General features: G+C 59.1%; 6 protein-coding genes across 6 annotated transcripts; 4 read left to right on the top strand and 2 right to left on the bottom strand.

The window, feature by feature from the left end:
• Positions 1-1,332: 1,332 nt before the first annotated feature.
• Positions 1,333-3,224, top strand: HRG_07109 (metalloprotease-like protein; the record flags this gene model as incomplete). The annotated part of the gene is made up of 3 exons (XM_044865580.1): positions 1,333-1,767; positions 1,841-2,703; positions 2,831-3,224. The coding sequence occupies 3 exons, from the start codon at positions 1,333-1,335 to the stop codon at positions 3,222-3,224; spliced, it is 1,692 nt and encodes a 563-aa protein (XP_044719542.1).
• A 1,647-nt stretch (positions 3,225-4,871) lies between these two features.
• Positions 4,872-6,533, bottom strand: HRG_07108 (uncharacterized protein; the record flags this gene model as incomplete). The annotated part of the gene is made up of 7 exons (XM_044865579.1): positions 4,872-5,105; positions 5,126-5,284; positions 5,372-5,590; positions 5,643-5,748; positions 5,797-6,122; positions 6,283-6,504; positions 6,528-6,533. 7 exons carry the CDS (start codon positions 6,531-6,533, stop codon positions 4,872-4,874), a joined length of 1,272 nt encoding a protein of 423 aa, XP_044719541.1.
• Positions 6,534-7,063: 530 nt separating this feature from the next.
• Positions 7,064-7,595, top strand: HRG_07107 (lactoylglutathione lyase family protein; the record flags this gene model as incomplete). The annotated part of the gene is made up of 3 exons (XM_044865578.1): positions 7,064-7,078; positions 7,132-7,448; positions 7,505-7,595. The coding sequence occupies 3 exons, from the start codon at positions 7,064-7,066 to the stop codon at positions 7,593-7,595; spliced, it is 423 nt and encodes a 140-aa protein (XP_044719540.1).
• A 4,976-nt stretch (positions 7,596-12,571) lies between these two features.
• Positions 12,572-12,880, top strand: HRG_07106 (uncharacterized protein; the record flags this gene model as incomplete). The annotated part of the gene is made up of 2 exons (XM_044865577.1): positions 12,572-12,633; positions 12,688-12,880. The coding sequence occupies 2 exons, from the start codon at positions 12,572-12,574 to the stop codon at positions 12,878-12,880; spliced, it is 255 nt and encodes an 84-aa protein (XP_044719539.1).
• Positions 12,881-13,281: 401 nt separating this feature from the next.
• HRG_07105 (sulfatase domain-containing protein) lies at positions 13,282-15,210 on the bottom strand (the record flags this gene model as incomplete). The annotated part of the gene is made up of 1 exon (XM_044865576.1): positions 13,282-15,210. The coding sequence occupies one exon, from the start codon at positions 15,208-15,210 to the stop codon at positions 13,282-13,284; it is 1,929 nt and encodes a 642-aa protein (XP_044719538.1).
• Positions 15,211-18,257: 3,047 nt separating this feature from the next.
• Positions 18,258-23,431, top strand: HRG_07104 (AAA domain-containing protein; the record flags this gene model as incomplete). The annotated part of the gene is made up of 11 exons (XM_044865575.1): positions 18,258-18,446; positions 18,514-18,611; positions 18,799-19,121; positions 19,201-19,316; positions 19,361-19,849; positions 19,934-21,024; positions 21,096-21,366; positions 21,440-21,535; positions 21,619-22,308; positions 22,395-23,174; positions 23,228-23,431. 11 exons carry the CDS (start codon positions 18,258-18,260, stop codon positions 23,429-23,431), a joined length of 4,347 nt encoding a protein of 1,448 aa, XP_044719537.1.
• Positions 23,432-23,829: the final 398 nt, after the last annotated feature.

Raw genomic sequence — 23,829 nt, 5'->3', positions numbered from 1 at the left:
AAACGTATTGATTTCAGATTAAGTGTCTTCACCAGCCCCTGAAATGGTAATTGCCCCTAGCTGCCTCCTCCAATAGATATCTGTTCCACGAACCAGCGTTGCCTTCGCTTGCCTTCATGTGAGGACCCTCGGAAATTGCCTCAAGTTCGGCGTATCTTGCAATACGTGCTGACGATCGAATATGGTGTCGGTTGCGAATTTCACTTGCTGCCTTTCCCACACGAGACCAAATCGAAGAGAGTCAGCCAACTCATTCGCGAGCATGTTATGACGAGTCCTTCGTGGCGATAGAGGTGCTGCGGCTTTCCCACAATGCTTCATGGTTCGGGCCATGTTTGCTTGGCCTCCATTGCGCGTCGGGGTGCGCCACCAACCAGTGGTGCAATGCCTGCACAACTTCTCGTTCCGTACGGTCCAAGTCTCGGGCGCAAATTTGATCGCCCAGCATGCCACTCATGGAGGAAATTTTGTGAACAGTTTATGCTCAAAACACCTGTCCGTTGGTTTCAAGGGTATCGCTGCCCTCTTTCATGCCCATGAACCGATGTGTAGGTATTTAATTGGATTCCGCTCCTGGGATTTTTCGTCTCTTCCCCCTCACGACTTGGGCGGGGAAAAATTGCGGCCCGATCTTACCTCAGCAAAAGCCCGGGCCTTTTCCAAGAGGAGTCTAGCCCTGTTGAGAGCAAGTCACGTTACTTTCACAAATCCTCGAGAATATGCCTTAGGATCCTGTCAAACGCGCGCACTGCGTTGGGCTATTGCATGTGTTTGTGCATTTTTGAAAGTCACAACATTCCTTTGAGTCTATTCAATTTGCAACCGCACTTGCGGGACCGCCTCCTGCGAAGCCCAGTCCCTTCTGACGGCTCTGGCTGGCCGTAAGAATCGTACGGTACTCAAGTACGTAGCGTGTCCTCCGTGCTCGACTTCCTGAAGAGCCATTGCGTTGAACAACACCAAATTCGTTCGCCTTCGCGAAGTGGTGATGGCGACAAATAAGCATGCTATTTGCCGTCAGACGCTTTCCTTGAAAGCTGACGGCATCGAGATGCGATGAAGAGGAATCACAAGACACGCTCGACCAGCATACCTGCTTGGCCGGCAAAGCTCTCTCCGCAAAGACGTGGGTAACGGATCTATATATCAGTCCAGTCCCCAACCCTTTCCGGGTCCTAGCAAGGAACACCGCCACTTGACATCAATTCTTGTTTCGTACGGAATTCTCTGGTTGGTTGCGATTGCGGCCATGTTTTGCTGTGTGGGTGGAGAATTCATGTTCCAAAGGGTGGCCAAGTCGGGAAGAATTTCAGGCGAGTCACGTGACATAATATGGTTGCCGTCTCAACTGCCTCTAGCCTTTTTGTAGCCATCGTTCCCACGAAGGTTGTCGTCAACATCAAAAACACCCGTTTAGCAAGTTCCAGCCAACATCAATACCACATGCAGGAAACAAAAAAAATCGAGGAGCTAGAGAGGCGACTTCGTGAGGCGGAAGAACGCATTGCAAGCGAAAAGCAACGCGCCGAAAAGGAACAGCAACGCGCCGAAAAGGAACAGCAACGTGCCGAAGAAGCAGAACGAGAGCGTCAACAAGAGCGAGATCGTGCCGAGAAGGAGCAGCAACGCGCCGAGAAGGAGCAGCAACGCGCCGAAGAAGCAGAGGAACAGACCCGACCGACCACATTCGACGAGTACATCGCTGCTTGTCATCGCCATGTCTTTTCCCAGTTCACGGTGGAAAGAGACCGCAGGCTTACGTCAAGGGTTCTATCACCAACCCCGAAATAAGCTATGCCCTACTAGTCTTGAGCCTTGGCCACGCTTCCTGGAACTGCAGGGGAGCGTTTTCGATACTCTCTACGAATGTCTGCCCGTCGACATTCGTGTCTTCGAGAGCCAAAACTTCCTAGCCGGTCTAGGAAGGAGAGTGGCGCAGCGATCGATAGCAGATGAGAAGACGCTGGAATACTTCATGCATAATAGTGTCGAAGATCCTGTCAGAGTCATCATGGAGCAACTCAGGCAGATTGACGAGGTGTGCGACGCATTCGACATGGGAAACGGGATCGTCTTCGAGAACCACCCTCACGCCATCAGCGACGTCGCCGAGGAAGTAGTCGCCCGGGAGAACCCGTCAACACCGCCGCAAGCACCAGACCACCGACGAGATCTTCATCAGCTACGGCCCGACCAAATCTGCATTTATCGGTCAGGTGATGACCCATCCCCGGAGAAGCGGACGATGATCTACGTGTCCGAGTATAAGGCACCCCATAAGCTCACAGCTCCGCACCTCCGCGCCGGACTACGGCCGATGAATATCTACAAGGAAGTCGTCAATCGGAAGACGATCCCGCCATCTGTGGACCCGGACGGCCGTTTTGAATATCACGCCGAGAGACTGACGGCGTCTGCCCTCACACAAACGTATCACTACATGATCGAAGGCGGTCTCGAGTACGGGTTGCTGACAACTGGCGAGGCGACCGTCTTTCTCAAGGTGGACTGGGCCGAGCCTGAGACGTTGTATTATCACCTGGCAGAGCCCGGGCCGGAGGTGTTGGCTCATCCAGAGCATATGCAGTCTAGCTCCGCGGTGGGGCAGTATCTCACGTTCAGCCTGATGGCGCTAGGTAGACCGGGCGGACGGGTGGAACATGGGCAGGATGAGCGTGATCGGGCGACGGCGAATCTCAACAGGTGGGCGGAGGATTTCGAAGTGACACTGCGATCGATTCCCGAGAGCGACCGAATGGCATCGGACAGCGCATCCAGCTGGGCACCTACGACATACGAGGACTTTGACCGGTCGCCGATTACGCGGCAGGGGAGGAGACGCCGTCGAGGTAGAAGAGGCGACGAGCGCGACACAATTGCGACTAGACGAGATCAGTCGGAATCATCGGACGACGAGTCGGGATATCGGCCTCCGGATACGCCGAGCCCCTCTGAGCGGCAAGGAGGACGTGGACAACGCGGACAACGTGGACGAGGCGATGCAAATGTGCCTCGACGAAGTCAACGAATCCTGGCACGCCGACCCCGCCAAGGGACTGATGAGGAAGTGGAACGGCGGTACTGCACCCAAGCATGCCTCCTTGGACTGGTTCGGGGAGGTACCCTCGATCCTCGATGTCCCAACGCGGGGTGTCATGGCGGCCCTCGAGGATGCACTCGCGCACCACATCCGATCAGTCATTCTACATGGCTGCAACTTTTGAGTGAGCAGCTGCGACAGACGCTGGATGCCGGGATCACAAAGCTAGGAAAGCACGGTGCTCGAGGAGTGCTTTTCAGGGTGACCCTTCTGTCGTACGGCTACACGTTTGTGTGCAAGGGCACAGTGCAGGCCTTCATCCGGGACCTTGAGCATGAAGCAGCAGTCTACAAGCGCCTAGAGCGGGTTCAGGGCGTCAACGTACCCGTCTTTCTCGGAGCCGTAGACCTTCGGCCGCTGAAGAGGACCTACTACTACGACCATCGGGTTTACGTCGTGCACATGACGTTTCTTTCATGGGGAGGAGACGTGATTGACGAGGCCAAGATCGCAGCCAGCACGAGAAGAATCCTCGAGGCCAAGGCGCTTGCATCCCTGCGGGCGATACATGAGGAAGGTGTGGTACACAAAGACGTGCGAAGCGCCAACATGCTGGTCAACAAAGAGACGGACGGTGTGATGATGATCGACTTTGAGCGTGCTATGTTGCTTGAACTAGTGCGACGGCCACTTGCGCAGCTGGTGCCCAACAAGAGAAGATTGGACTCGGGCAACACGACAGGTTCAGGGAAGGGCAGAGCATGCAAGCGGCGAGGTGCGGGAAGTTGTGGATTCGCAGAGGATACTCTGATGGTCAGGACAGCATTCCTGGGGATGGAGGACGGCCATGAATGAGAAAGGGACGTTTATGATCCAACGTGATGACGATGGGCGACGAATGCGTCTACTACTACTGGATAAAGGGTACGCTGTAATAATATATTAATATTCGGAGTGGCTGTGTGGTACAGTGATGACCTCAATTCAAGTATCAACTCAAGTATATCAAGTAAGTCAAGTAAGTTGACTGCTCAGTGCATTTCAAGTAAGTAAGTTCACGATGCCCAAAACTTGATATACTTGAAATGCTAGATTTCGTAGGATTTCTTGGGCGACGATCTGTCAACTATTTGAGGTAAAGAAGAGAGCAGTCTCCAGTCAACTGGAGGAGGCAGTGACAAGGATTAGCTTTAGCTTTGACATGTGGACTTCTCCAAACCGGTACGCTTTCCTTGGCCTCCACGCTCACTATCTCAAGTTAGGGCCCCATGTGGCTGAGCCCAGACAAGGAACGGGACAGGGTCCAGTGGGTGGGCACTCTGTCGAACGGCCTCATCCCGGCAGGGTGCCCTTAGCCGTGACCACCATGTGTCACCATCTCTGAACAGGGGGTAGTCTTGACGGCTCACACATCATGGCGATCGATCACCCGCAGTTGAAATAGGTTGCGGGCAAAGGGTTTCAACCCTGCCGCAGCTTGAGTGGCAATTAGCAGTCGGATTAGGAAGTCTTGCTAAGGGCATCCGCTCTGGGGTTCCCTGATCATGCTAGAGAAAATCCCTTTCGAAGTCTCTACCTTCCCGACAATGAGGAACCCAGATTTTCGGTACAGTGGAACAGCGGAGGGTGATGCCATGACGAAAGCAGGGCAGTGCAATTGCTCAAACCGATTGCAGGCATGCTTGCAACTCTCTGAAAGCCCCGGACGTGCGTGGCCTTGCCTGGCGCGTTGAGCAGCCCGAGCCCGTTATGTGCCGCCCATTCGGCAATGGCCGTCCCGTATCTTGCGCTCCGCACTCCAGGCGGCCAGAAGCAGCGGTAGGCGTTGATGTCACCCGCGACAAGGCATTTGCCAGGGAAGGAGGTAGTCAAGTGGCTCGGGGGTCCCCTCGTATCGGTAGAAATTGATGATGAGGATGCCGTTGACCCGAAGCCAGAGTATATCGCGCGTGGGTATGGAGCAGATCTGCTCTACTCGGATATTCGCATCGTTACGGGCGTACGACATCACCCTCGGGGCCTGGTCTGGATCCCATGCTCGTTCTGGCGCAAAGGCGTGGAAGGTCTGGTGTGTCTGGATCCTACATGTCCCGCTCTCTTTTCTATCCAGAAGTTCGGTTTCTGGATAAGCACGATGTCGTAATCTTCTGCTTCTGCTAGTCGTAAGGCCATGCTATGATAAGGCTCTGCTTTGCCACGTTGGCCTGGAGAACTCGGATAGTCCTCCTGTCGCGGGTTCTTTGTCTCGGGGACTTGTTACTCATAGGGATCCGGGCGCGTGCTCTGTCGACGTCTCTTTTTGAGAGACTCAGGGCTGTATGTTGCGACCACTATCTCGTCCTGAGGTGGAAGAAGCGCCGTGGGGTCGGGCGCTTGCGCGCTGGAGGGAGGCGGCCGCTGCATCTGGCGGGCCTCGACGGCTCTTGCGCAGGGTGAAGGGGTCGGTCCTTGGGATGACTGGGGAGAGGTGGTTGGCGCCAGCCGTTCGAGTTCCATGTTGGTTTGCCGATATAGCCGGGAGCCCATCTTCCTTACTGCGTGCTTTTCGATCTTAGACAGCCGCACGAGTTGGCCGTGTGAGCGCCTGGGTCTGGCAGGGCACTGCTTGTGGTCTTCCTGGAAGGGCCCGAAGCAGTTCGCGCACCTCTCGGACGATCACAGTCGTCACCGTGGTGGTCTTTTCCGCCGCAGCGTCGGCACGCCGGTTTCTGGTCGCAGATAAAGCGGGAGTGGTACCTAGTCCAAGCAATTGTCACATTGGGTAGGTCGGGGGTTCTTGGTGATCGGTCGCGCTAATCGGCCGGTGCCGAAGAGTCGCCATCTCTTCTGTATAGCCGCCTTGAATGACACAATCATCGTCACGGTAGGCCGGCCTGAGCCCTCGGCGTGTCTCTTGGCTTTCGTGAACGTCTACTGGTTCCACGCCTGTCTGCAGCTTGATCTCTTCTCTGATAGCTTGGCCATAGTCTACTGCAGACCCCCAGATATCCGTGAGCTGCCTGGGGCAGTCGGCCACCGTATAAGTGTGCCAATTCTGGAAGCCTTCAACCGCTTCGGTTCCGAGGCAGGCCGCCCAGTCGCCCTGCCTTTCAGTCAGCAAGTCCCTCGCCTCCCGGTCTAAGACACGAATGGCCCATCCGGTCTTCACTCGGGCGACTTGTGGCATGCCTTCTATATTGAGCGTCTTGGCTACGTGGGCTCCCCTGGTGGCCCCACGATGGGGATCCGTCAGTGAGCCGCACGAAGACGCGCTTAGGCGGCTGGACGTGTGGGGCCATCCGAGGTTGTGGGTCGGGGCGGGCCGGCAGGGGCCGCCCCCTGACTGCGCCATCCCCTTCTGGGCCATAGCGGCGTAGGTCACTGCGGTAGCCGCCGTCTCTTCCGTGGCTGGCGTTCTTGCCCGCGCGTGTGGGCGCGCCGTTGAGCGCGTCGTCACAGTAGCTGAGGAAGCCGCGCGAGAAGTCCTTGGCGAAGTTGAGCGCGTGACCCGCATTTGGCTAGGCCAGCACACCGAGTACCTAGGTACCTTTTTTTGTTCATTACGCGTATGTGGCCGTCTAGGCTATGACGCGGCAGGGGCTAGCCCCTGCAGCTAGCTAATTAATAGCTAGCTTTGCAGAGTATATAAGAAAGAGACCGGTAAGGAAAAATTGACGGGGTCAGTCCTTTTATTCCCACGCTTTATTATTTACCCCTGAGTACCTAGGTACCTATATACCTGCCTCATGCTCGCCGCGCTGCGAAACAAGAGCCGTCGTGACACGGGGCACAAGCAAAAACGCATCTCGTCGGCCGGTCCACAGTCCCCGCAGCCTTGTTCACGATACGCTAACCCGCCGATACATGGAGGCGTCCTGTGGGTGGCCCCGTGATTGGCGCGACCCCCGCCAGCGCACCTGGCCCGAAACGAAACGGAGTCCTTTCGGGAGCATACAAGTACCAGCCCAGGTCTCCAAGGCGTCCTCCCCAGCTCGCTCCCAACTTGAGAGCTTCACTATACGGATAACAGGCCCTCTTGTCACCATGAATGACAATAGCGTACCGACATCCACGATCCCGCACCCGGCCAAGCCTTCGCTGACGATACACAGAAACCAAAGGTGGGCGAGATATGCTGGCTCGAGATCCCCGTCCACGACGTTTCTCGAGCCCAACAACTCTACGGCGATGTTTTCGGATGGGTCTGCCAGCCCGAGGGCGTTCCCCACGGGCGCAACGGCATCCAGAGCATGCACTTTTTCAACAAGGGCGCCGTCCACGGGGCCTTCCTCCTCGTCATGGAGGGCTACCAGGCCGTCAAATATGGCCGGCTCGACAAGGAGATCCTCCCGCCGCTGCCCACCTTTTGCGTCGACGATTGTGGCGAGACGCTCACCAAGGTCGTGGCCCATGGCGGAAAAGAGCAGTGGCAAGTCATCTTGTGCGTCGCGATTTGGACATATGCTGACTGCGCCAATTCACAAGCCCCAAGACGGCGATTGGAGGAGACATGGGATACTTTGCGCGCTTTACCGACACTGAGGGTAATATCATCGGCATTTGGTCACAGAAGTAGCCCTCTGGACACGCAGGGTCCCGTTGCAACAGCAGCCATAGAAGAATCATCTGTCGCACGACCGCCGGTCACCTAAGGCAGGCTTTTAATCATACGCCATACGCCATACGGACCTATATGGTTTATGGTGTATGATTTATTCTCGTATGGTGAACTAAAACCATATATTGCCCATACGGGAAATGATGTCAAGGCTCCATGTCGTCCCCTAGAGTACAGGTGCTGCCCTCCTTTGGCAGGGACCCATATTGTTCGACCTCCTCTGCCTGTAGCCCAGCTGTTATGCCGCTGCGAATCCAGCTCTTTAAGCACTCCCCCTTTTAATTGTCGGTGCTCCAAGGAGCATTCGATCCCATGAAATCGTATGCCGTGCTCCGGAAAATGTACGCTCGGGATCAGCAGACATGGCGGGTAATGAGAGAATGTCTATTGCCACCTTTGACAATCGAGGAAAGCGCCGCTGCTGTTCATCGTGGAGCCACCAGGCAAAGTGGGAGCCGTCAATTGGAATGGGCGCCCTACTGAGAGGTGTAGGTTTCTGTCGATAGACTGTTATTCTGGTACTCATGAGGTAGGGGCAGCACAAGAAGGGATAAAGATGCATGATCTAGCTAGAAAGAATCAGCCACAGGGCCCTATTTATGCCGTAGTCAGAGGGACCCTCAGGTGACTTACATAGGCACCAGACTGGCCCCATACGTGAGGTCTTTATGGGTCCCCGATACATGGCCTCATAATGATCCTTCAGGTGGCCCTCCCTTGATCCTTCAGGTGACCTACTAACAGCGGTGCCTATACTAGCCAACAGTTTCGTAGTCGTCAACGTCGGGTCTCTGTGCCTATAACATCAAGTTCCTGCAGCATGGCGAAAGCCTCAGAATCGAGGAGGAACTTTTCGATGCTTTTCGCGCTGACACGGATCCGATGAACTGCAGAATGCCGAATGTTGGCGATAGAGCGGAAAAGCTGATCGAGCGGCTTCTGACCTGGCTGGGCAGCCGGAAAAAGGCTTTGTCTTTGTGAATTCCTCGGTCCAACGATTCAGCTCCACCGACTCGGCGCAATCCCACCAACGCTGTTGCAAGACTTGATGCATCTTTTGATTCCCGAAATTATAGCAAGAGGACGCCAAAAGATTTGAAGATGTACCAAAATCCTATGTTGAGCCTCGAAAGGAAGATAAACTGGAAAGAGCGGCGGTACCGAGGTTGTGGGTCAGGGCGGGCCGGCAGGGCGGGCCCCCTGGCTGCGCCATCCCTTTCTGGGTCATAGCGGCGTAAGTCGCTGCGGCAGCCACCCCGTCTCTTCCGTGGCGTTCTTGCCCGCGCGTGTCGGCGTGCGCCGTTGAGCGCGTCGTCACAGTGGCTGAAGAAGCCGCGCGAGAAGTCCTTGGCGAAGTTGAGCGCGTGACCCGAGGTGAACTGGGCGGCCATCCGGTCAAAGGCGGTGCTGAATGCGCGGACGGTGTTCTCCGGCTTGATCCACCCGTACTCTGTCTCCCTGACGTCAAAGTACCAGTGCACTACTTTGGGAGTAAATGAGTCGAATCTGTTGGCTTCCTGACGCCTACCGACCTTGCTTCTAAGTTCCGGATGGCGTTGAATGAACTTTTCTACCCAATGACGTCCCAATCTTGAGTCGCAGCCTTGTTGTTTCAGGACGGTAACCACGCAGGCGCGGATTTGACTCTGGGACAGAGGGTAACCCAGTGCGTTACCGCCTCGAAGGCCGTCCTCCTAAGGTAGGCCGACCAGCCACGAACATGAAGTTATCGAGCCCAGAAGAGGCAGCATTATGTCGCTACATCGATCGCCTTGATAAGGTTAACCTTGCGGTGCGTCCTGAGTTCGTCACCGATGCGGCAAATAATATTCTGCGTGAGCGATCCGGTCAAGCCGATTTAGTTATCGGCAGCAAGTGGACCTCTCGCTTTCTAAAGCGTCACGGTTACTTCAAGAAGATCCAAAAAAAGCTCCACTCGGAGCGTCAGGCATCGGAGGACCTCACAAGAGTCACCCATTATTTCCAAAATCTCCAGCAAGTCATCCAAGAGAAGGGCATACCACCTGAGGATATCTGGAATATGGACGAGACAGGATTTCGCATTGGAGTTGGCAAGGATCAGCTAATTGTCACCAAAAGAAAGCGAGCTCATTATTTTGGTATCCCCGAGAACAGAGAATCTGCCACTGACATCGAGGCAATCTCAGCAAGCGGAGAGTCCATTCCACCTTTCTTGATCCTGTCTGGACAGATGCATATGACTTCATGGTATCAAATACCGGGACTAGACCCCGACACGGCCATCCGACCCACGTCGAGCGGTTACTCAAACGACGAAATCAGCTTGGAATGGCTTCATCATTTTGACAAACATTCGACAAAGACCTCGAGAAGCTCGAAGCGCTTGTTAATTCTCGATGGCCACGGCTCCCACCACACAAGGCAGTTCATTCAGTATTGCGACCAACATGACATTATTCCCTTTGGTATGCCTCCAAACCTCACGCATATACTCCAGCCCCTCGATGTGGTGGGTTTTCAGCCACTGAAGCACTATCACGCCAAAGCACTGGACGTGATGGTTCGAGACGGCCTTGTCAATATCACGAAGCTCGAGTTTCTATCTTGCATTCACCAAGAACGATCGCAAGCCTTCAAATCGAGTACAATTCAATCCGCGTTCCGGAAAACGGGAATATGGCCTCTCAATCCGCAAGTGGTGCTGGAGATATTGCAAGCTCGTCAGATGCAAAGGACGCCCACTCCTCCCCCTCGTTCAGAACCATTTTCTTCACCATTCGAGACGCCATTAACTCTTAGGCAAATAAATAAAGTAGCAGATCGGCTAGAAACAGTATTGCAAGAGGATGAAGATCTAAATCCCGAGTTTTCTCGCGATTTGGGTCGCTTTATCCGGGGTTCCCTATCTCTGGCCACCGAATTGGTGCAGACCAAAAGGGATCTGGGAAGGGCAAAATTGGCCGAACGTATGCAACAACAACGAAAAAGTGTGAAGAATGCGCAATTGCAATCGGGGGGGGTGTTGACGGTCGCTCAAGGACGAGAAATGGTGCAGAAAAGAAGACCAGGTCGCCAAAGCTAGAAAGGTGGTCGAGGCCGCAGAGATGAAGGCACGCAGCGTGCGCAGGCGGTGGTTTGAAGACGCAGCAAAAAAGACACGTCAATGGAGAGCATCTGGAAGGCTGCGACGAGCGGAAATTTGTGATTCTGAGCGCGGAACGCGATGGTTGAAGCGATTCTAGTTGGAAGAGTCAAATATCTGGCTATTGCGGTGTACTGGCTATTGCGGTGTCCAGCACCAGCTTATTATTATTATTATTTTGTATTGCGCCCGGAGGGTTCCCCCATAGAGCCACTACGCTAAGCTACGTACCTACTGTACATGGTTCCATCGCACCTGAAGCCCCACGCTTCTTTTCATCTGTTTCCAGCCTCGTTCGCTGTGACATGACAGGCCTACTTGAAGGTCAGTTTCTCCAAGTGTTCAGCGTCCTACCTTCAGCGACTGAAGCGCGGTCTGCCAAGTTGAAGGCTGTTGTGTTAGTATGATTATCCCTTGATCAGTACATGGTCCCTCGTCGGTCCATACTGAAACGTTTCGTTGCCAACGCGAACTGTATTGTCGCCCGTACAGCCCCCATATCGGGCTGCCACTTGTCGTCGTCTGACTCTGCCTTGCCTCCTAGGAAGAAAGACAGGTTTCCCATCTTTCCGCGAGCATATCGAAGCATGATTTCTCGTTGTACCGTCAGCACCAGCTTATGGAGCTGGTGAGGAACGAACGCGAAAATAAGTGGGGCGTGGCACGGGTACATGAAATGTGACCAGAACTTAAGAATAAAAAACATGAAAATGGTATCTCTCAGCAAGCTGAGAGCGCGGGCGGAAGGATAAGGGCAGGCACAATTGAGTCCAAACGATGATGCATGTTTTCTATCTATCTGTGCGACATTGAGGGGGTATTTATACGAATAGATACCTATCTGGGACCCGTGGAGGCCCTGAATCAGTGCCAATTCCCGTGTATCCCGATTAGGGCAATGTTCCTCTACTGTATCGATACCTGACTCAAGTCCCTGTGTCTGACCTGCCTCTTTCACCAGAGTTTATACATGTGCGGATTAGACTGTCAGTCTGCTCCCTCTGACAGTATCATTCTGTAGAGAAATGAACGCCCCTATCTATACCGGCGCTTTTTTACCACTCTCCCACATCTAGTGGTGACAAAAAGGGCCTCAGGTGCCGCCTTGATTTCGATCACTGAAGCTGTCTCCGTCTCTGAGACCTCCTCCTCTTCGGTCTCAGAATTCAGCACAACGGGCATTTCTTGACTTCTATTTTGAGGAATGGCTTCCTGAGCCACCAAGGCTTCACTGAGAGTCATGAACCGTCTGTTCGGGTTCGGAATCGCTCTTCTCTTCTTGCTTCTCTGCAGCCGGGTATTGAAATGATGAGGCTCATTGGCAGCAGGGCGCCCTCTGCTCCTAACCGACTTGTAGACTGACTATACCCCCCCTCTCTGCAGCCCAAGCCGTTTGCAGTTCAATGGCCGTTTCCATAGGAAATTGACTTTATAACTTACACGTAGCCTACAGCCACTTACGTACATACATGTACAGTAAACTAACTCGACAGCTCTATGCCGTTTGCAGTTTCGTTCCAACGCGAGCTAGCAATTGACGCCGTCAAAGCGAAACTATTCACCTCGGTGTAACCAGCTCGTAATTAAACCTATAAGTAGTGCCACTTGCTTCTAACTCGCCATATAAGAGTCGAGGATCAATCTTACCTAGGGACGTACACGCAACCTCTGAGACGACTATAAGCAGACAGACGCTTGTGCTCCGGTGCGTATCTGTCGCTTCCGACAGGCCATTTATGGATCGAACCAGCATAACTGATGAGGGTTGCAGCCTAGCCGGTATAAATAACCGCAACATTTATTATACGCCATGAAGCTCATGCAAGCCTTGGTCGCCCTTGGCATGTTTGCCAGCGCGCTTGCCATAGAACAGTCCGTTACGCCGAGACCTCTAGATCGCTTCTTGTTAGCTGACACCTCGATTAGGCGCAGCTACGAGAGGGCGATTGAGGAGAGGGCGATTGGGGAGAGGGAGATAGGCGCAAGGGGAGTGGCAGCCCCGGCACGAGCCGGAAAGGAAGACATGGCAACATCCATGTCCTCCGCCATGCCGACAGCCGCTGGGAATATGGCACCCATTATCGGAATGGCCATCGCCGCCGGACTGGCATTCTTGTAGGCGTACAACTTATTGCCAGGCAATATATGTAGGCAATATATGTAGGCAATAGGCTACAAATAGGACGAGTGCTCGTCGCTGTCAAGTACACGACCAGTTGGCAGATAAATAATGGGGTTTAACATGGACTCAGTGTTGCGTATCAGGCCTGACTCGATGGGACATATGCCAACTTCCCGCACTCATCGTGCCGTAGTGGTAAGCCCTGTGGCGGTGGTGCCTTCACATGTCTCCCAAGAGCAAAAGATGTGCTAGCTGCCAACCCGTCACACATGCAGAGAGCGAGGCGAAGACGACAGGGTGATGGGTTGAAATCAATACTATGTACATATAACGGCTAACGATCGCTTATACATGTAATTCACATGTGAGCCAAACGACCGCAAGGGGCTTGCTGGCATCTATTCCTCGCATTGGCAATATATCGACCTGATACCGGCCGCCTCGCACGTGAGATTCCGCGGCTGCGGCTCGAACAGCGACATGTCCCAGTACGGGGAGTCACGCGACGGAGGCCACTGCTCCATGTCGGCCAGCACTCGCAGTGTGCAGTGCGTGTTGTAGTGCGTGACGAGCGCCTGCTCATTCGCCAAGAGCCCGTCGCTGCCGTCTTTGGCGTGCAGCCGTAACGCAACATGTGCGGGCAGGAGTATGTGCAGCACTGGGTTCTGGTGCTCGATGCGGCCATTTTGCGTGAAGAGGAAATTGAGGCCCATGTGCAGGCCATGGTCGGCGAAGAAGAGCACGATGGTGTTGTCGAGGGAGCCGTCATCGCGGAGCTCGGCGAGAAAGTCGTGCAGCTGACGGTCGACGGTGGCGAGGACCTCGCCGGTTCCCTCGTGTCCCTCGATGAAGTTGACTGAGAGCAGCGAGGGCCAGTCGGGGTACGCGTCGCGGACTCGGCGGGTGAAATCAAAGTTCCAGGCGTGCACGTAGTCTCCGAAGGCGCAGCGGCGCCTAATGCTGAAGGGCCCGTTGAAGTTGCCATATGGGTTACTTCGGAGCGCAAAGTAAGGCGGCCAGCATGCCGGCCCGAGCATCTCATGGTCCACGGCCGTTATGGACGTGTTGCGGTCCTCATACTGGGACGACCAATCCTGGCACGAGGTGTCGGTGTGGGCAACGACGTAGCCGGCGTCGCGAAACTGCTGCCAGACAGGGTCGACGCCGCTGCGCCGTATTGTTCCCGTGTACATACTGCGGCTGTTGTCGTCGGTGTTGAAGCCGACGGCGTGCGAGCGGGAAAACTGGTAGAGCTGACGCCGGCCAGGCTCGTGCAGCTCCTCCAACAGCTTGGATGTGCGCCGCAGCCGCCGGTGAAAGCCCCGGCGGGACACGGCGTCGAAGGAGAGTAGCAGTATGTTGGGCCGCTGCGTCTCGGTCCGTCCTTGGCTCACGCGCGCCGGCGGCAGCGTGCGGGCGACGCGCAGCAGCAGCTTCTCCTCGTGGCCGCATCTCGCAATGACCGTCTCGGTCGACCGCACGTCGAGGCGCACCCGGCCGGTATACTCGCGCCGCACCGTGCGCTGGACAATCATCCGGTTCAATACATACTCTTTCTTCTCAGACGCGGGCCAGCTGCGCGTGTCGGGCAGCACGTCATATGAAACCGGCAGGCCCGGCGGGCATCCGTCGATGGTCAGGAGGGCGTCGTGCTGCGTGAGCCGCGCATCGAAGTCGATGGACGGCAAGGGACAGCTCTGGGAGCCTGTCCAGAAATTCTGGGCTCCCGCAGGCAGTAGGTCAATAAAAGGCCAGTTTGGCTCGGGGAACCGACACGCCGCCGCATCGGGCTGGTAGCCGCGCCCGAGGAATCCGGCTCTCCAGCGCGCTCTCTGACGGACGAGCGACACGCTGGTGAGCAGCAGCAGCGAGACGACGAAGGCGCCGGCGATGCGCCAGAAATGCCGCGTGCTCCGGTAAAGCAGGACCGTGGCGAACACCACGAGGTTCAGCGGCACGGCGAGGACGACGAAGAGGATCATGTTGTAGTTGCCGTGCCGGGCGAAGGACTCGCCCCGGTCGGCTGCGCGCACCAGCGCCAGCTTGACCACAAGAATAACGCCGAGCACGAGCCGCCAGGCCCTCGGCAGCCGCAGCGTGTAGACGAGCGTGATGGCGGCGCTGTACAGCAGCACGCTGAGCACAAGCTCGACGCCGAGCGTGCCCATGTGCTGCTTGATCCATTCGAGGTCGCCGCCCGTCAGCGAAAGCAGGTAGAAATGGACGGAAGCGGCGGAGAAGGCGAGCACGAGGAGCGCTGCGGAGATGAATCGCAAGGCAGGCATGCGCAGTGAATGGTTCCCCAACTTGCTCCATGTGCGCAACATTGTACGTATGTCGCAAGGGTGCTGATTTGCCTTGGAAGTCACTGACAGTTGGGATAGGATGTTGGTTGGAGCTATGCGATTCCCCGGCATGGAGTGGATGGACCGAATCATAGGAAGGGCCAATAATTCACTGATTCCCTACATTAACTCGAAGCTCAAGCTAGAAGACCAGCCAATCAAATTGATTCCATACATATTTCAAACCAACAACACATTCCGTCTATTCAATAATAAACGAGGTAAGGCAACCCCCTGGGTTGCGCACAAAAGCCTTGAGGAACGAAGACACGGTCGACTACCCGGCCGGCAGCGGAGACGGACGGCGTCGAGACCGGGCTGGAGGTCCCGTCGCAAGAGGGAGAGGCCGGCGCCGGCGACGACGCCGTGGAAGGAGACGACGGGAGGGGCCGAGGGGAAGTGGCCGTCGGGAGGCCAAGGAGCGCGGGAGGACGCCACAAGGAGAAGTCAGCGACGCGGCGGGAGAGACACATACAGGGCGGGGGCATGGATGGTAGCCGTGGTCGCGGACGACGAGCGTGGGAATTGTAGACGACGGTATCGCCCGGGCCGGCGTGGAGACCGTCGCGGCACTCGACCCCAGGGAGGGCATGGGAGTGGACGTGGCTGTTAACGAAGAACCGATGCTCGGACCGGTCGGGGTCGACGACCGGCTGGCCGTAAATCGAGAGGTTTACCTAGGCTAAAGAGAGAGAGACAGCCGGGTCGGCGGCATCCGGCTCCGCGCGGAGGGCGCGTACTCGGCCGGGAGCAGCTACGAGGGGACGGGCAGGAAGACACGGGCGATAGCCTTCGGCGTTAAGGTCCTTGATGCGGTGCTCGTCTTAGTGGGCGAACCTCGAGGGCAGTCGGGCTGGGCGAAGAACATCATAGACATGTCACCGTCGACGCTCTTGCCAGTACTAAGGGGCCTCTTCAGATGCGGCGGAGAGGCGGCCGAAGACGGGGACGAAGACATGGCGAGGTTGTATAGCGTAAGAGCGACGCTGCCGTTTTGAATCGTTTAAGCGGGGCAGAATAGGAGCAGGAACTCTTCCTATTTTTGTATCGTTGGAAGAAACCGGCGGGGAAGTGAAGGGCCAGGGGCGCCCTACAGAACACGAGCATAGATATTAACGGAAACACGGGAAAATTTTAGCGGTTAGGAGAACATGGAAAGAGCGTTGTCTAGAGAATGCTATGAGAAGCGAGGGAAAAGGGCAAAAGGCGGTCTGCTTAGGGATAGAGGGTTTTTAAGACAACCGACATACGGGAAGCCATATTGTCACAGAATAGGGCAGCTTCATTGGCGACACGTTTAAGACATGGGGTTAAAAGCCAGTATGCAAGCATCTAACCTCGAACCAAGGCGCTTAGCGACATAGCTCCAGATAACAAGGAGAGCGTAGAATGTAAAGCACGAGTAAGAGGAAGGTGCCGTAGCGACTTACATGTAAAGACCGGCCTAGGCCGTTGCATGCGATAGCAGCAGGCAGTTCCCGGTAGGCTTAATGGAAAGTCGGCGCCGGTATAATGTGAAGAGCAGCAGCATGCTTATAGACGTACTACGGAGCTCTATATAGAGTACATAGGTCATTGTAAATGTAAAGTGTCCGTTACGCATAAGCTGCATGCCGAGTAGCAACATAAGCGCAAGACGAGCAGCCCAGGAAAGGACGTATACGTCGACGTCCGACTCACGAGGCTCCACGTCAGGGCATAGCAGCACGAGGTAGATGAGAGGTTTATAAAGGTAGTGGCAGCCAGTATCGCGATGGAGTCAGCTGCTGGAGGACCGCGCGGAGCAGGGGCGCGAGCCCGGCGCAGGAAGCCCACGGACCGCGTGGCGCCTTGGAGACGCCGGTCGAGGACGGTCCGGGCGGGGACGCTTGGAGACCGATAGGTGCGACTGCCAACGGCGGCGACATCGCCCAGCCTAGGCAGGGCGAAGCGGATATGGGAATAGGGTGGAACGGCCACACCACGCCGCAGCCGAGTGTCGACGAGGGCGCGAAGCGCAGGCGGGGAAGACCACCGAGGCAGCAGAGACTCCAAGCCGACGCAAGGCAGCAGGCGTTGCGGCGTATCCAGCCCCGGCCGACACCGATCGCAGCCGGTCTCACACCGCCGCCGAGCGAGGGCGGCCCGCCTAGAGGCCAGCAGGCGCCGCGGCACATCGGGCTCGGCCGGTTCTGAGGGCGGAGTCCACGCGGCGCCCCCACCGAGGCGGGACCGAGCGTCGGAAGCACGGACAGCCAACAAGCCGGTACGGTCGCAGAGCGAGGCCAAGGCGCATGAAGACGGCTAACGGGGCGCAGGCAGGACAATGAATCGGCAGCCCGGGGGAGAGCGGAAGAGGAAGGGCCGCACCCCGGCGGGCAGGCCGAAGGAAATGCTCCCGGGTCCGGTGGGCCAGAAAACCCCAAGACGGAGGAGCTGCAGGCCGAGGACCTAGCCAGCGTACTGCAGCACCTCGAGGAGGAGTTCGCGGCGGGCGAGAGGCTCGCAGACGAGCAGACGTGGTGCATGCCGGTGCCGCGCGCGAGGCAGGTGCGAACGGTGCAGAGGTTCTACCGGGCGTTCCACGACGCCGGCACGCTACCGGTCTTGACCTGCAAGGTATGTTACCGGAAGCGGTCAAGAGAGGAGCTAAGGGAAATGGCGTGGGAGAGGTGGCCATGGCGGAGCCCCGTCATGGAGGGCGGCCGGTCTCTATTCGCGTGCCGAAGCTGCTTCCCCGAGGGCCGGGCGGTGCCGGTATGCGCAGAGTGCGCGCGGTGCCTCGGGCGTGAGAGCTTCGCCTGGCATGCACCTCCACGGCCGGCTCGGCTGCGAGCACGCGTACCCCGACGAGCTCAAGGGCCTCACGCCGGTCGAGAGAAGCTGATCTCGCTCAACTCGTGCTACGGCTTCGTGACGAGGTATAGCATCCCCGGCGGGCAGAGGCAGAGCGTGAGGTATCCGAGGCACGTCAAGGGCCATATCACGGTATTCCCGAATGACGTGCAGGGGCTGGTGACCAGGTGCTCCCGCACCCGCTAGTCCGGGTTATGGACGAGATCCATGTCTCGTGGCAGGGGCCGAAGCCGGGGCCACGCGACCTGTCGGGCCTCCTGTCGGTAAGGCGGCGGGCGGTCGAGAGGGCGCTCGTCTGGCTTAAGGAGAACAACCCGCTCTACGGCGAGGTCGAGATCGACGTGGCGGAGATGGAGAGCTGGGGGCGCCGCCGCACGGGTGCCGTCGGTGGTATGCGAGCGCCTGGAGCGAAACGAGCCGTCAGCGCGGGAGAGGACGCGGACCGCGCAGGTGGTGCCGCCGACGGAGCGGGCCATGGACGACGAGGGCGCGGTCGAGATCGAGGAGATCCTCGTCATGTTAAGCCAGGGCGGGATCCGCGGAGAGGAGTCGCGACGTCAGGCCCACGTGCGACGACGAAGAGGACGGCGCTAGGCCCGAAGAGGGCGGGAAGTAATCAACGAGGTGACGTCGTCCGGCATGTTCCCGCTCGACGGGCCGCCAGGGTGGCGGACGCCGAGAAGATTCGCTTCGCCCGCGACGCCGTCGGGCCCGACGGAGCGCGCGCCCGCGCAGGCCGAGGACGTGGGTGGGGACGGCGGCCGGAGGGGCGGCGCGCGGCGGCGATGGCGACAAGTACGAGCCCTATATCCAGGTACGGCGCGGCAACGAGTTCGCCGACTCGGCGGACGCCTCCTTCTTCGCCAAGACCTTCCCGACGCTATTTCCCTTTGGCGTGGGGCCGAGGCTCGCCGACGAGGCCGCTACCCGTGGAAGCGAGACTACCGGGTGGCGGGGCCGGGCTGCCGAGGCGGAGCGGGTCGCGGAGGGCCTCACGTCGACCCGGAACATGAACCTCAAGCATGGGCCGACGTCGTGCTACGGCGCCACGGCGGCCGGTTCGCGACGCATCCCATCTTCGCCTTCCTAGTGTTTAATATGGGGTGCGGTCTAGGAACCGCCAGGCCAGTATGCTAGGCGTAACGAGGAAGAACTTCGCAAAGGTCGAGGGTCTACTAAAGTCGTTAACGACGCAGAGGCTCGAGGCGGCGAGGGTCGAGCTCGAGGCCACGGGCAAGACCGGCGACGACGGGGTAAGGAGCTCCTCCGGTCCCTATCGGTGTTTGGCCACCGGCAGCCGATGTCGAGGGAGAGCCGCCTAAGTATGCGGAAGAAGATACTATCTCTCATCGTCAGATACGGGGTGCCGGCCATTTGGTTCACGCTAAACCCGAACGATATTACGAACCCGGTAAAGCTACGGCTGGCGGCGTACCGCGCCCGCGACCCCGAAGCGGCCGAGGCCTTCCTAAGAGAGCTAGGGACTGCGTATAAGCGGGTGCGGCTGGCGATAGCGGACCCGATGAGCGCGGCCGTCTTCTTTCACCGGGAGATAAAGCTCTTCTTCGAGCATTACGTCGACGTCGGGGACGAGTCGGTGTTCGGGCACGTCGGGGCGTACTACGGGGCGGTAGAGACGAACGAACGAGGTGCTCTCCACCTCCACGGGCTTCTCTGGCTAAAGGGCAATGCGCGCCTCGGCGAGGCGCTGGCCGGCGCCGGCGGCGAGGAGCAGGCAGCGTACCGGGAGCGAATAATCCGCTACGTAGACAGCGTCTTCTCCGAGGTAAGGCGGACGACGTCTAGGGGCGTAGCCTCCCGGCTCCGTCGAACGCAGACTAAAGGGGCCGAAACTAACCCTAGGCCGTAGGAGCTAGACGCAGAAGGGCACCACGCTGTGCAGGCGGAGCGGTCGATCACGGCGCACATGTCGTCGTGGCTTGACGACGTCGAGCGCTTTACGGACGCGTTCGACGAGGAGGCCAACTTCTGCGCCGGCGCGACGCAGGTCCACACGCATAGCGCGACCTGCGTCAAGTACTCGCTCGCGGGGGCCGGTCGTAAGGGCGACCTCTGCCGTTTTAAGGCGCCCTGGAGGCTAGTAGAGAGGACGGCGCTCACGGCGGACGGCGTGCTGGAGATCCGGCGGACACATAGCATGGTGAACCGGTGGAACAAGGCGATGGCGGTAGGGCTGCGGCACAACCACGACATCTCGTTCATCGCGACGCAGCGCAAGACCATGGCCCTGATCTACTACATCACCAACTATGCGACTAAGGTAGAGGAACCTACGTGGAAGCGGGTGGCCGCCGCGGCCGAGTTACTCCCGACCTTAGAGCCGACAGCAGAGAGCAGTATCCCCAGCGCCGACCGCAACGATAGCGGGGGGAACGGAGCCGGAGAGGAGGCCGCGGCGGACCCTATAAGGGGGAACAAGATGAGGGTGTTCCTACTAAAGGCGGCGAACCGAATCTTCACGGAGCGCCCGCTATCCCAGGTCGAGGTGATCGCCGACCTCCTGGGGTATCCCGCGGAGTTTTGCAGCGGCGCGGCGTGGGCGTACGTGAACACGAACCAGCTCTACTGGGCCGTCTTCCGCCAGTGGCGGCACCTCCGACTGGCGAGCGGGGTAGAGGCGACGGCGAGCGACGCGCCGGACGAGACGGTCGTCGTCGAGGAGGCGGGGCCGAGGATCTCCTTCATCGAGGCCTACCGGCATAGAGGCGGGCTCCTACAGGGCCTCTGTCTCTACGACTACGCGTCGCTCGTAAGGCTGAAACGGAATGGCGGAGGCGCCGAGGGCTGCGCGGCCTGGGGCGAGATACCCTTTAACGAGAGCTGGGCTCCGGGAAGGACTGGGCGCAAGTGCTCAGACGGCCGGGTAAGGGCGAGCGTACGCCTAGACGGGTACCTCAGTAAGGAGTTCGGCGAGGAAGACGAGGAGTCATGTCATCGGAGGTACGTATAGCAAAGCCGAGGGCGTACCGTCGGACGGCGACGCGGCCCGTGGCCCGGCTAACGGTGCAAAGGGCGGCGGTGCAGCATCTAGCGCTGTTCGTGCCGTGGGAGGCATTCGTCTGCGAGGAGACGGGCGACATCAACGATATCTGGGCGCGGGAGCGGGCGGCGCTGGCGCCGAGGATCGCGCGGCTCGCGGACAACGTACAGCTGCTCCGGCGGTCGGCGGAGGACGCCAAGCGCGACGCCAGGCAATGGGCCGCTACGACCGAGGAGGGCGAGCCGGCGGCGGCGGCACGCGCCAACGAGGGCGCGGAGGAGGCGGCCGAGGGGCGGGCAGGTGTACCGCGCCGGCGGCGCAGGCGACGCGGCGCGGCTCATCGACGTTGTCCGGAACGCCGCCGGCGCGGGCCAGGTAACGGCGCGGTCGGCGGAGCTGCTGGCGATGACGCAGCAGCTCTGCCGGTTTCAGCAGTCGGCGCTCTCGTCGGCGGCCGAGCTCGATGCGACGGTGGTGGCGGGCGAGGCGGGGCCGAGGCGGGTAATCCTCGCGGGTCGACCCTCTCCGGGGCGGCGCTGCCGCGGCAAGAGCAGGTAAGAGCCATCAAGTCGCAGCAGAGGAGCGCCGCGCGGGAGCGGAGCGGGCGATCAAGGAATCCAGGGCGGCGCGGCGGCGTCGGCGCCCGGGGCCGACCGAGTGCGGCGCTACGCGGGGTGATGGGCGGCTTCGGCGAGGACGACGTCGAGGTGACGGCAGCGGACGCCGACGCGGGGATGCGTGTGCGGCTCGGCCCGTCGAGCTCGTTTGTCGCCGCCGGCAGGGAGCTAGCGGGCCGGCTAACGCTTAACGAGAAGCAGTCGATCGCCCTCCTCATCATATGCCGCCAGCTCGATCAGGCCCGGCAGGGCGGCGACGCCGGCGACAGCGGCGACGCCGGCCAGCTCTGTCTATTCGTCGGCGGCGAGGGCGGTACCGGCAAGTCGCGCGTCATTGAGGCGCTCGTCGAGCTGTTCGCCCAGAGGGACCTATCGAGCCAGCTACTAATCACGGCGACATCGGGGACGGCGGCGGCGCGGATCAACGGCATCACCCTGCACTCGGCCTGCGGCCTCTTGGTCGGCCAGGGCGGCCAGGCGGGGGGGTCGGCGAGGGAGGTAGACGGGGTGCGGCTGCCGGGACAGGGCGAACGCTTCGTCGACGGCCGGTCGCGGATGGACTGGCAGGAGAAGGAGGTGCTGGTGATCGACGAGGTCAGCATGCTCGGGGCGCGCACGCTGCACGCGGCGAACGAGCAGCTCTGCCGGCTGCGGGCTCGCCGCGGGACTTCGGCGGCATCCCGGTAGTCATCCTCTGCGGCGACTTCCATCAGTTCCGGCCGGTGCAGGAGCGGTCGATCCTGCTGCCGAGCGCGGCGGTGCCGTGGGACGCGGACGGCGCGTTCGCGGCCGAGCGGCGGCGGCAGCACGATAAGGCGCACGCGCTATGGAGGAAGTTTACGACGGTCGTCATGCTCGACGAGCAGATGCGCGCCGCCGGCGACCCGGAGCTACGGCGGCTGCTCGGGCGGATCCGGCGGGGGGAGCAGGACCGGTCGGACCTAGACCTCCTCAACTCGAGGTGCTACCGGGCGGGCAGGCGGATACCGTGGGAGACTGGGGTGACGGTGGTGACGCCGCTTAACAGGAATCGCTGGAACCTCAACCTAGAGGCGGCCCTCGCGTTCCGGGCCCGGCAACGGACGGCGGCGCGCATCTTCGTCTCCGAGCATAAGTGGAGGGACGGCACGCCGACGGAGGAGGAGGCGGTGCTGATGCTAGGCCAGGGCGACGACAGCGCGACTCCGGTGCCGGCCGTCTTCCTCTTCGTGCCCGGCATGCCGGTCGTCGTGAACCAGAACACGCACCAGGGGCTGAAGCTAGTGAACGGGGCCGGGTACACGGCGGTCGACGTCATACCCGACCGGGCCTTCCCCGGCCACCGGGTCTCGGCGGAGCTGACAATGCACTTCGGGCCGCCGGTCGGCATGGTGCTGGCCTCGGAGACGACCAAGGATTTCCACTTCGTGGGGATGCCGTCCGGGACGATCCTGCTGACGCCCATCAGCGTCAAGATCCAGGCCCAGCGGAAGCGGCCGTGGCAGCGGAACGACGTTAGCCGGAGGGCCTGCCGTGCGCCGCGGCCTTCGCCTGCACCGACTACAAGGTGCAGGGCGGGACGCTGGAGCGCGTGGCGCTGGAGCTCCGGGGGGCGAGGACGACGACCGTCGACGGGCGCGCGGTACCGTCGCCGTGCGACCCGTATAGCCTATACGTGCAGCTATCGCGGTGCCCGACGCTCGACGGCATCATGCTCGTGTCGGAGGTGCGGGAGAGGGACCTGGTAGGAACAGGGTGCCCGAGGAGATGACGGCGGCGCAGGCACGGCTAGAGAGGCTCAGTGAGAGGACCGTCGGGAGGCGCTACGCTGGCTCGGCGATGACCTCCCGGGGCCGCGGGGAGGGACAAGACGAGACTGGGGGGGGATAAATAGATAGAACGCCCAACTATTTCCTCATTAGGCCCGAGCCGCAGAACCACCGTTCTCACAAAACCTCGGCGGGGGCAAGTTTTATACGTCTTTTTCCAAGACACCCCAAAAGAAAGGCAAAGGGCCCGGCTAGGAGTGATAGGCGGCCGAGAGGGCGGACGAAACAGGGCCGTTCCATCAGAAAAAAAGGAGGCCGGAGGAAGGAGCGGTAAGCAGTCGAGGTTGCGGGGAAGCGTTCAAACCATGATAATTTCCTTTCCGACCAATCAAAAGGGAGG

Source organism: Hirsutella rhossiliensis, assembly GCF_020360975.1.
Source record: "Hirsutella rhossiliensis strain HR02 chromosome Unknown scaffold00007, whole genome shotgun sequence".
Lineage (NCBI taxonomy): Eukaryota > Fungi > Ascomycota > Sordariomycetes > Hypocreales > Ophiocordycipitaceae > Hirsutella > Hirsutella rhossiliensis.
Note: the sequence above shows the minus strand (reverse complement) of the source record. Positions and strands in the feature narration are given on the sequence as shown.